Source organism: Mytilus californianus, unplaced genomic scaffold, assembly GCF_021869535.1.
Source record: "Mytilus californianus isolate M0D057914Y unplaced genomic scaffold, xbMytCali1.0.p SCAF_6, whole genome shotgun sequence".
Lineage (NCBI taxonomy): Eukaryota > Metazoa > Mollusca > Bivalvia > Mytilida > Mytilidae > Mytilus > Mytilus californianus.
The window spans coordinates 119,989,749-120,002,743 of NW_026262712.1; the positions used below are offsets into that span (position 1 = coordinate 119,989,749).

Here is a 12,995-nt window from a genome sequence, read left to right on the forward strand (position 1 = left end):
TAGAGAATATTTATAACAGGGATTTGTCTTCTGATTTGTTTAGAGAATATTTATAGCAGGGATATGTCTTCTGATTTGTTTAGAGAATATTTATAGCAGGGATATGCCTTCTGATTTGTTTAGAGAATATTTATAGCAGGAATATGTCTTCTGATTTGTTTAGAGAATATTTATAACAGGGTTTGTCTTCTGATTTGTTAAGAGAATATTTATGGCAGGGATATGTCTTCTGATTTGTTTAGAGAATATTTATGGCAGGGATATGTCTTCTGATTTGTTAAGAGAATATTTATGGCAGGGATATGTCTTCTGATTTGTTTAGAGAATATTTATAACAGGGATTTGTCTTCTGATTTGTTAAGAGAATATTTATGGCAGGGATATGTCTTCTGAATTGTTTAGAGAATATTTATGGCAGGGATATGTCTTCTGATTTGTTTAGAGAATATTTTATAACAGGGATTTGTCTTCTGATTTGTTTAGAGAATACTTTATAACAGGGATTTTTCTTCTGATTTGTTTAGAGAATATTTATGGCAGGGATATGTCTTCTGATTTGTTTAGAGAATATTTTATAACAAGGATTTTTCTTCTGATTTGTTCAGAGAATATTTTATCTTTAACAGGGCTATGTCTTCTGATTTGTTCAGAAAATATTTATAACAGGGAAATGTCTTCTGATTTGAGTTCAAGTTTAACATGCTGAAGCTGTATATAAAATCTTAACTGAGACATCACCATTTACTGTAACTTGACCTTCATAATTTGTAGGTTATTAAATTATAGTTATTATTCATAATGATGATTTATTCAAAATAGCTGTTGGACAGTGTTGTTATAAGTTGACAAACAGAACTTGCTTTTAATAACCAAGCCTTTTTGCCTATATGAATCTTGACAGTTATTCTATGTACTGAAAATAACATTTATATTCTGGCATAGCTAAAACTAAGCAAGATATATCAAAGCAGTAATAAATATTACACAATGCATTTATATGAAGTTCATCTGTTCTTTATAAAGGTCAAAAGGACATAAAGGGTTATATGTCTAAATAAGTCTAAATTTTCAAAAATAAGATGAGCCTCATACTGCATTAAACAATTTTGTTTAGAAAAATATGCAAGCTGCTAATGTGTATTGTTATTGTATTACAATGTCAACAAATTGGGAAACTGTCTCGTCATTAGGTAAATAACAAAATATTTGGTGGAGAAAATGTATATCATCACCTAACAGTATAATCTAATCAAATATATAGTGTCTCGCCTTGACAGATTCAAAAAGCGGGACATAGGTATGCTGTTTCCCGCGTCAGCGTCGTCAACAATGTATTAGTTTGTGATTAGGTCTAGTTTGTGGTGAACCACTAGTGGTAGGTCAATGATATTTGGTATGCAGTTGTATTAGCATTGGCACATCTCATTTCCATTGAAATTATTTGGCCCCGCCCCCTCAGTCATGTTCTATTAACTTTAAAACTTTTGCATAGTTTACATGTATTAGTTTGAGATTAGGTCAGTTTATAGGAAACCACTAGTGGTAAGTCAATGATATTTGGTATGCAGTTCTATAAGCATTGGCACATCTTATTCCCATTGAATTTATTTGGCCCTGCCCCCTCAGTCATGGTCTATTGACTTGAAAATTTTTGCATAGTTTACATGTATTAGTTTGTGATTAGGTCAGTTTATGGGGAACCACTAGTGGTAGGTCAATGATATTTGGTATTAGTTGTATTAGCATTGGCACATCTCATTCCCATGGAAAATAGTGGTAGGTCAATAATATTTGGTATTCAGTTGTATGAGAATTGGCACATCTTATTTCCATGGAAAGAAGTGGTACATGTAGGTCAATAATATTTGGTATTCAGTTGTATTAGCATTGGCACATCTTATTTCCATGGAAAGTAGTGGTAGGTCAATAATATTTGGTATTCAGTTGTATTAGCATTGGCACATCTTATTTCCATGGAAAGAAGTGGTACATGTAGGTCAATAATATTTGGTATTCAGTTGATTGACAGGAAATTATGATTCAATTTTTTTTTTCTTATACAATTTTTTTTTCTTACACATATTTTATTTCTCCAATGACAATGTGGGGACGTGGGGTATGTGAGCGCGCTCACTAAGGTTCTTTAATTTCAATGGAAAGTAGTGGTAGGTCAATAATTTGGTATTCAGTTGTATTAGCATTGGCACATCTTATTTCCATGGAAAATAGTGGTAGGTCAATGATATTTGGTATTCAGTTGTAGTAGCATTGGCCCATCTTATTTCCATGGAAAATAGTGGTAGGTCAATAATATTTGGTATTCAGTTGTATTAGCATTGGCACATCTTATTTCCATGGAAAATAGTGGTAGGTCAATAATATTTGGTATTCAGTTGTATTAGCATTGGCACATCTTATATTATTTCCATGGAAATTGTTGGCCCCGCCCTCTCAGTCGTGGTCTATTGATTTTGAAACTTTTGATTAGTATTCATGTATTAGCATGATTAGTTTGTGATTAAGTCTGTTTATGGGGAACTACTAGTGGTAGGTCAATGATATTTGGTATGCATACATATGCATTAGCATTGGCACATCTCATATCCATGGATTTGTTTTGCCCTGTACCTTCAGTCATGGTTCATATGACTTTAAATTTTTTGCTTTTTATAACTTAAATGTTAAAGTATTGCTATTTTAATTTCAACATTTGCATTTTACTATCAAAATAACAAAAAAGGCGAGACATATATTTGTACATATGTTAACAGTTTATTTCTAATATGTCATTATCCAAACCAAAATCGTGTAAAAAAAGATGCAAATTCAAAATTTTCCAGAAAAATAAAATTTACATTGGGGTACTTTTTTTCATAAGAACTACAGATGTGATGCTTCACAGACATATTTTTAAGGTCAATACCAAAGTTCAATTTCAGAAAAATAGTGACCCAATTATTTATGTTGTTTCTCATGACTAAATGGAGGTCAAGTTCAATTTTGATGATTTTCACTTTTGCAGTTCAAGAAATGTTGTACTTGATAGATTGAAAACTGCTGCCTAATGTCACTTCTGTGCAATATTGTTTACCCTTTTAACCAATCTTTTCTAATGCTGTTTATCACATTAAAAGCCAGAGGAACTCGAAATAATAAAAACAAGATGGCTGCCACGACCGAAGAATATCCTTAAAAGAAGATCTGAAAAGAATACCCTTAATTTAGTATTTAGCTATAAATTTATTAATGTCGGTCTAGAACAGCTGCCTACATATAATTTATTGCTAAATACTGAATTATACTTGATACATTAGTCTTCACAAATAACTAAAAGCCCTATGGTTCAAGCCCAGGTCAGTTTAACTGTTATCAGTCCAGTAAAATTTTCCTGAAATGAGGCCTCAAAAACCAGACCAATTTAAACAAATGTTATGAAAAACTGATTTTTGAGCTAAACATATATTTCTCAAGGACTAATTGACCATTTTATTTCTCAAGGACTGTAATTAACCATTTAATTTGCAGAAAGAAAACTACAGCAAGGCAAAGCAGTTCTATAAAAAAGTGAAGAAATATTTAGAATATGAAACAGACTTACAGGAAGAAAATAAAGAGAAAAGGAATAGTTTAATGTTAGCTACACATCTGAACATTGCAATGTGTGAAATCAAACTGGGAGATTTTTCTGAAGCCAGGGAAGAATGCAATAAAGCTTTAGAGTTGGACCCTAAAAGTGTCAAGGCACACTTTAGGAGGGCTACGGTAATTATTTTATTTTGAGAAAATTGAAAGTTGTTGAATTTTTATGATTCATTACCCATTATAAAGCTTTTTACTTAAGAGTACAATCTACTGTGGATTCATTTATTTTCGTGGGTACCAATTTTCGTAGATTGCGAAAAACTTGCATTTTCGTGGATATTTGATTTCGTGGTTTTGGCAAAGTCTACATATAACACTATAGGAAATTTGTTATTTGTTGAACATTTAATTTCGTGGTTCACTTGTAACAACGAAATCCACGAAAATTGGTATCCCACGATTATTAATGAATCCACAGTATGTGTATGAATTTTTGTCAAAACTAATAAGTGTTTGGAAAAGTTTTGTTACCAATCAATATACTGGATTCATTTATTTTTGTGGGTACCAATTTTTGTGGATTGAGGAAAACTTGGTATTTTCATGGATTTTTGTTTTTTATGGTTCTACAAAATTTTTTTATACAAGCCTACAGTAAATTTAAAATTTTTGAACATTGAAATTTGTGGTTTCTCTATACCCACAAAATCAACGAAAATAGTTTCACCAGAATGATTCTGAATCCACATTATGTTAACCAAAAACCATGTTCTGAACAGAAGCTGTCTTTTATAGACATCCTTATCAACAGGGTTTCCTCTAAATCAAATTTCTTTTTTGCCACCCCTTTTCAATATTTTTTCACCAATTTCTTTTACTCTTTGCAAACAAGCTAAATTTCAATTTGCCGCACCATCCTTTTATGTCCATTGAGGTGTAATATTGAGTCCCAGTGTACATAAATCCCACATCTCAATTTCATAACATTTTGATAAACATGATAAATGAACACTGAATTAGAACAATAATTTGTATTTACATTTATAAATTCTGTAACATTACACTAAAAAGTAGACAATAAAACTTTCCTACTGATCCCCTTTTCACATCTTCGCTAGCCAAGGGTTACGATCCTGTCCCTCCTCTCCACCCTTGGCAGATTAAGATAGAATTTCGGATCCAGGAGGTAATGATTTCCATTGGTAGCAGTTTATGAGTTTGTCTTGTACTTTAAAGTAGATTTGATATGTATTTCTTTTACATTTTTAGGCATATTTTCAAGTTCATGATCATGAATCAGCTAAAGCAGATTATGAGAAAGTCCTAGAGTATGAACCAGAGAACAAAGCAGCTAAAAATCAAATAGTTATTTGTGAACAAAAACTGAAGCAGTTCAGGGAAAAAGAAAAACATATTTATGCTGGAATGTTTAATAAATTTGCTGAACGTGATTCACGCAATGTAAGTTCATAGAAACAAATAATTAGAAAAAAAAAGGGTTCAGACAGGATTTCCAGGAGACAAGATACTCGAGAAAAATAAGGAAATAACTTAAAATATTATAAGAACTCTGCTTATATAGTTGAAATTTCAAAAATCTGTTAAATGTAAATATTACTTGTCCTGTATGAATAATTGCTTGAGAATGTTTTAAGCTTGGCACTTTGATGTGAGGCCCCAACATGTACTCTTTCTTCGTAAAAATGATAATTATTTTTCACCAATATTCAATGGTAAATATTTCTATTTAGAGCACTTTTAATTTTCATTTAGTTTAACTCTTCGTCTACTTTGTATTACTTTGAATTCTATGCGACTGACATACAATTGAGAAGTTTAGCTAGCTATAAGACCAGGTTTAATCCACCATTTTCTAGATAAGATAATGCCTGTACCAAGTCAGGAATATGACAGTTGTTTTCCATTTGTTTGAGTTTTTGATTTTACCATTTAATAAAGGACTTTCCTTGGAATTTGGTATTTTTGTTATTTTACTTTTTTGCTTTGCAAACAATGTTTTTCAATATTGTTGATTTGAAGCAACAGATATGGAGTACAAACGAAGCTGATGTTACCATGGTTACCACATGGGTAACAAAATTTGTAAAAAGATATATAAATTTTCTGTCACAACATAATACCACTTTTATGAATTTTAATTAAAGCCTAACAATAAATACACAAAATGATCATCACTGATGAGGTATGAAGAACACACATTAGTTTGTGTCACTATTTCATATTGTACATGATGTTGGGATAAATGGTTCAGTGTTCTTCAACCTGATTCAAATACAGATCTTGTTTCCATGCTCTGCTAACAAGAAGCTGACAACACTTGGTTCTTCTTTCTGTTTTAAAGACCTTTCAGGATCCTCTGGTTTTGTTGTAATGGTACACACTTAAAAATTTGAAGGCAGAAATTTCTTTGACTGCTGTAATAATTACCAGAACAGAAAGTAGAACAGAGCATTGTCAGGTCCTTGTACCTGAAGCGTGGACGTCCTTGTAACTGAAGGGTGGACGTGGACGTCCTTTTAACAGAAGGGTGGACGTGGACGTCCTTTTAACAGAAGGGTGGACGTGGACGTCCTTTTAATTGAAGCGTGGACACTGGATCTGTATTTTAATCAGATTGAGTGTTCTCTTGCTGAAGTGTCAGAAGATTTTTTTCAAGATGTGTCAGTAGATTTTTTCAAGAAGTGTCAGTAGATTGTATTTAAAATCTAGTTTGAAATAAAAAAGTTCATTTTTATCAAACTACTTGTGTATTTAGAATATATTTAAAATAAATGTGCCATCAACACAGTAATATCTACAGTTTTGATTGGGAGGGATTAGTATTTCATGAAAACTGGCATGTTGAAATGTCATTAATCATCTCTGACAGTGAAAGGGAGAACCATATAAAAGGACAAGTTTCATATACAGGTTTGCTTGATTACTTTATTTTTATGAAATTGACTATTAAAATAATTTAAAAGAAAAAGGAGTCAAGGATCTAGCATGCTATGTATAGTGATAACTTGTCCTTTTTGTTTTCTAGCCATACTCTGGCTATGAAGATGGGCTGGAAAGCATTGGGGAATGGCGTAATGAAATGGCCGATGGTATGATGACACTTCAGCAAGAGTGTGAGGCATTTGGTGAAACAATGCCGGAACCTAAAACCAACAATCATGGCAGAAAACACCAGGAAGATGATTGACAGGTCTACAAGATATAACAATGGTATTATAATGGTCTCTCTTTACTTTGAAGACTGATTTGAGTGACATTTAATCAGTTTTCAGAATTAACATTGATCAGCAGCCCTATTTGCTCTTATTTTTTTTCACTTTTTGCTTTAGGCCTGTTCCATTAAAATAAAATGGGAGGGTAGAAAGTGTGTGTTATTTATGGTAGTATGTCACTTTGTTGTATGTAATCATATTTGTTTTTCACTTGTTGTATAGTTCAGGCATTTGGTTTTCTCATTTAATTGGTTTTTTTTTTATTGTTTTTACATTTTGTCATGTGGGATCCTTTTACAGCTTGGTATGCAGTATTGGTTTGTTCATAGTTAAAGTCCATACAGTGAACTCATGGAACTGTAGTTCATCTATGTCATTTGGTCTCTGGTGAATAGTTGTCTCATAGACATTCAAACCACATCTCCTTTTTTATGAAGTTCCTCAAAGAAAAAAAAGTGGTTGCCCAAATACAGTGCATGAATACCATAGTCACAAAAGTCAGTATTAAAGCTATTTATTTTCCTATAATGGTATATATTAAGGAATTGATATGTAAAAGTAAGAAGATGTGGTATGATTGCCCCCACCAGAGACCAAAATGACATAGAAGTTAACATATATAGGTCAATATATGGCCTTCAACAATGAGCAAAAACCATACTGTATAGTACGCTATAAAAGGCCCTGAAATGACAAATGTAAACAATTCAAATGAGAAAACTTATGGCCTTATTATGTTCAAAACCATAAACTAAAAACAAATATGATATACAGGAACAAACGACAACCACTGAATTACAGGCTCTTGATTTGGGACAAACACATACAGAATGTGGTGGGGTTAATCATGTTTGCTGGCATCAAACCTTCCCCTAACCTGGGACAGTGGTATAACATTACAACATAAGATATATTTACTCTATAGGTACCAGAACAAATATCAGTATAATTGATATAATGTTTTTAAGAATTTGAAACTAAATACCATTTGTGAATTATTAATGTTTTTATTTATAGGTGAAAGCTTCAGATGAATCTAAGACAACCAAGGAGGCAGATTCTAAACCAGAAGAAAGTGCTCCAATGGAAACAAGTTAAAATGGTGGAGGATTTTATTTACTTTTATAATTATTATTGTTGATTTAATTGTGATCTGTATACTGCCATTTTGTTTTTGAGATACAATTTTGTTCCTAAGATATGGAATGTATTTTCATTAATAATAAATTGTGCCATGAATATAGTAATTTCTGAACATTGAAACATTTGTATGTAAAGGATTTGTAATCTGATCTTTGTTAAACAAGACATGGAAATCTATTGACCTCATTATTTTTTATTCAGTTTGTAAAAAAAACGTCATACACAATATACTTTATGTGTCATTACATGTATATCTGTATATCATATCTTTGTATACCATATCAGCAAAAAGTATTATACATACATAATGTAAAGGTATATTGTTTACACAACTCTTAAGTTACAGTAATGATTATATTTTGGACATCATTCCTTGTATTCACATATAAAATAAGGCTGTTTTGTCATTTTCAGTGTCTTTCTTGTATGAATAGAATTGGCATTATTTGCTGTATTAGAAAAAAACAATCTCCCATGTTTCCCATCAAAATAAATAGGGTACAACAAAATGTTTGTTTCAATTTTTACAGAAACATTATTTTTTGACCAACATATATACTTATGGCTCATACATATTTCTTTTTTGGTTTAACCTCATTATAAATTTCAAATTTGATATAAAGCAGCACAATTTTTTGTAAGACCTTTTGGTAAATACCTGTATTGTATCAGCTGATTACATAATTTTATTACTCAGTTTATTTTATTATTATTTGTTGGATACAAATTCTCGTTTGTTTCGTGTGTACAGGTGAACCACAAATTTAAATATTCAACAAATTACAAATTTCCAAAAGGTTTGTATGCAGACATTGACAAAACCATGAAATCAAATATCCAGAAAATACAAGTTTCCCTCAATCCACAAAAATTAGTTCCCACAAAAATAAATTAATCCACCTTATCAATATATAATTCTATGTTGTGCATTGTCAAATTGTCTCTTCTACTTCTTATTGTAATATTTGGAGGATCATCTAACTACCATAGCTCCAACTTAGTGCTTGTCAAATTCTGATGAAAATTTGTGCTGATGTTAGAAATTTATTTATCCTTGTTGACCAAGTTTTTTTGAACTTTTCTAGTGTTTGGTGATTTAGATCTCTATTTGTTGAGGGTACTTTTCCAGTGATTCTAAAACATGGGTATTGGTATTTGTTTAGTGGAGTATTGTCTCATTGAGACTCATCCTACATTACATTATTGCTCTGCACAAGCCAATACTGTCAATTCTCCAATTTTCCATTTGATTATGGACATCTAACGCTATTATCTTTTAGTTAAACTTCACATCTGCACTGAGGGGAAACTGCAACGGTGCAACCAAATATTATTGTGTTAGTTTAGACAAACATAATATATTGGTTATTTCCCCTTTTTCAGTAAAAGTATGAACTTCCAGTTGTAAACTTATATACCAGTAAAGAATGAAAAACTTTCTAAATACATATGTAAATAGTACAAAATTAACTTAATGGGTAATTATAAAGTTTTGAGGTCGTTTATCATTTCAACACAAGAACAGGTAAACCAGAAATATCCACCATGTATAAGATATACATTGTAAACTGTCTAGATCTGACAAATTTCAAGTGTTTACTCAATGTTTTAGAAAAAAAGTCTTCCAAGCTGACTGATTGAAAATTTTCAGTCTAATATCAAAAAGCATCACCAGCTTTTAAATTACTGTATTAAAACTGCAATAGTGTAAAGTAATTCCCTTGGTTGTTCTGCTTTTTATGTGCACATAAATGAGGAAGATTTTTGAAAGACATTTTTTTCTTTCTTATCTTTAATTTTTTTTTACAACTCTGGAAAATCTAGACAACAATCTTGCACAGGAAATATCTATTTTAAAAATTGATCCAAGTTAAAAAAAAAATAGTGCATATGTTACATTGAACTGTTTACTTCAATACTTGAATTGTTAATTGCATAATATTAGCTGTCAAAAATGTTGTGATAAATCCATAACTCATTAGTGTCATGAAGTATAATTAATAGAAGAAATCATTGTATGCATTCCAATAAGTAAACAATCATTGAAATAAATCTTTTTATAAAAACATTTCTTTTGTTTATATAGTTACTGTAGTATTGTATTCGTTTAGTCAGATTTATTTAAGTTTTCGGTTAGCAAATCATGGACTATCATTTAGGAGCTTTGCTGGCAGTGCTTTTAGTATTTGTCTCATCTGCAATGAAAGTTGAAGAATGCGACACATAAAGATGCTTATCCTGTGGCGGTGGTGTAAACTAGTTTTATAAATCTATATATTTCATGTCTGTCGATTGTCCATTGTCCTTGCCCTTATTTTCATGGTTCAGCTACTTCTTAAACTAGAGGCTCTAAAGAGCCTGTCACTCACTTGCATCTTCAATAATGACAAGTTTTTTGTTAAATCATTAAAGGGGAATAACTCTATTACGAGTTAACTGACAATTTCAGTCATGTTCATGAATTTGTAGATCTTATCCTACTGATATTTTTTCTTTTTTAAGTTTTTATTTATCTTTTAAAGTTTTCAAGATAAGAGGCAAAAACTGCAAAAAAAAATGTAAATGTTATCATTTAAAGGGCAATAACTCCAATAAGGAGTTGACTGAAGATTTTGGCCATATTTGCTTATTTGTGGATCTAGACTTGCTGATCATTTTTGCTCATTTAAGTTTCTACCTATCTTATATAAAGGCAAAGTCGCAGCAAGCGAGACATAGGTATTACAATCGGGCGAAGGCATAAACTATTTGTTAAACTCTATATTTCAGAAGGTAGAAGACCTGGATGCTTCATACCTTGTATGCAGATACCTTATGTTACAAAGTTTCTGTCTGTCATATGTCCATTGTCCTTGACCTCATTTTCATGGTTCAGTGACTGCTTGGTTAAGTTTAATACTCGCTTATTATTAGTAATATGATAACTATATTTGGTATATGGGTTCCTTACAACGTCTACATGTCTGTCAGGTAGAGTTCACCTGACCTCTACCTTATTCCATGGATCAGTGACCAAGGTTAAAGTTACATGGTCAAGTCTGTATCTCAGATACTAAAAGCAAAAGGTCAACTATATTTGGTGTATGGAATGATTGTAAGGTGTACATGTCCAACTGACTGGTTTCATCAGACCTTTTAATGGTTCATTGGACAATGTTTAGTTTTTATGGTTTGGTTTATTTCTCAGATACTATAAGCAATAGGTCAATTATTTTTAGTGTACGGAACATTTGTAAGGTGTACATGTCTGTCTGGCAGGGGTCATATAAACTTGACCTCATTTTCATGGTTTATTGGTCAATGATAAGTTTTCATAATTTTGTCAGTTTATCATATACTTTAAGCAATAGGTCAACTAACAATTTCAACAGTGTTGACTTAATTGTAGATCTTGCCCTGCTGATCATTTTTACTTATTTAAGTTTCTCTGTATCTATTATAGTTTTAAGATATTAGGCAAAAATCATCATTTAAGGGCAATAATTCCTAGAAGAAGTCATTTGACAGTTTTGATGTAAATAGACAATAGGTTGATCTCAACATTCTCAACGTTTCTGCCCCGGTCATATTTTCTCTATAGCAGTTTTCAAGGTAATAGACAAAACTTGTATTTTACCCCCATTTTCAATTTTGAAACTAGATACCCCAATGATGGTAGTGGCCAAGTTTGGTTAAATTTGGCCCATTAGTTGAAGAGAAGATTTTTGTAAAAGTTAATGGACGACGACAACGGACACCAAGTGATGAGAAAAACTTAATATAAAAATAACAAGAATGTGTCCATAGTACTTCATCAAAAACTACTTTGACCAAAAACTTTAACCTGAAGCGGGACAGACGGATGGACGAACGAACAGACGCACAGACCAGAAAACATAATGCCCCATCTAATATCATAGGTGGGGCATAAAACTAGAGGCTCTAAAGAGCCTGTGTCGCTCACCTTGGTCTATGTGCATATTAAACAAAGGACACAGATGGATTCATGACAAAATTGTGTTTTGGTGATGGTGATGTGTTTGTAGATCTTACTTTACTGAACATTCTTGCAGCTTACATTTATCTCTATCTATAATGAACTTGGCCCAGTAGTTACAGTGGAAAATATTGTGTAAAAATTTACAAAAATTTACAAAATTTATGAAAATTTTAAAAAATTTACTATAAAGGGCAATAACTCCTTAAGGGATCAATTGACAATTTTGGTCATTTGACTTATTTGTAGATCTTACTTTGCTGTACATTATTGCTGTTTACAGTTTATCTCTATCTATAATAATATTCAAGATAATAACCAAAAGCTGCAAAATTTTCTTAAAATTACCAATTCAGGGGCAGCAACCCAACAACGTGTTGCCTGATTGGTCTGAAAATTTCAGGGCAGATAGATCTTGACCTAAAAACAATTTTATCCTCGTCAGATTTACTCTAAATGCTTTGGTTTCAGAGATATGAGCCAAAAACTGCATTTTACCCTATGTACTATTTTTTAGCCATGTCGGCCATCTTGGTTCGCGGGCGGGGTCATCGGACACATTTTTTAAACTAGATACCCTTATGATGATTGTGGACAAGTTTGGTTAAATTTGTCTTAGTAGTTTCATAGGAGAAGATTTTTGTAAAAGATTACAAAAATTTACGAAAAATGGTTAAAAATTGACTATAAAGGGCAATAACTCCTTAAGGGGTCAACTGACCATTTTGGTCAAGTTGACTTATTTGTAGATCTTACTTTGCTGAACATTATTGCTGTTTACAGTTTATCTCTATCTATAATAATATTCAAAATAATAACAAATAAAATGCTCCGCAGGGCGCAGCTTGATACGACCGCAGAGGTCGAACCCTGAACAGTTGGGGCAAGTATGGACACAACATTCAAGCTTGATACAGCTTTGCATTTGGATTGTGATTAAATATTTGACACAGCATAGGTTTCTGACACAGAATGAATGTGGTCTAAGAACTTAAAAATTTTAAATTGGACATTCACCTATTATGGTCCAATATCCAAAATCTAAATACATGGTTAGATTC

General features: G+C 31.8%; 1 protein-coding gene across 3 annotated transcripts in view; it reads left to right on the forward strand.

Annotated features, from left to right (window-relative positions):
* Positions 1-10,026, forward strand: part of LOC127705800 (peptidyl-prolyl cis-trans isomerase FKBP4-like) — a 28,567-nt gene extending 18,541 nt beyond the window's left edge. For 2 of the 3 annotated variants that reach the window (XM_052210148.1, XM_052210149.1), the window contains exons 6-9: positions 3,526-3,762; positions 4,852-5,043; positions 6,629-6,813; positions 7,833-10,026. In XM_052210148.1, the coding sequence (XP_052066108.1) occupies positions 3,526-3,762; positions 4,852-5,043; positions 6,629-6,790 (591 nt within the window). In that variant the 3' untranslated portion in view covers positions 6,791-6,813; positions 7,833-10,026. The remainder of the gene's footprint in view (positions 1-3,525; positions 3,763-4,851; positions 5,044-6,628; positions 6,814-7,832) is intronic. The other variant, XM_052210150.1, reaches the window with a different exon arrangement.
* Positions 10,027-12,995: the final 2,969 nt, after the last annotated feature.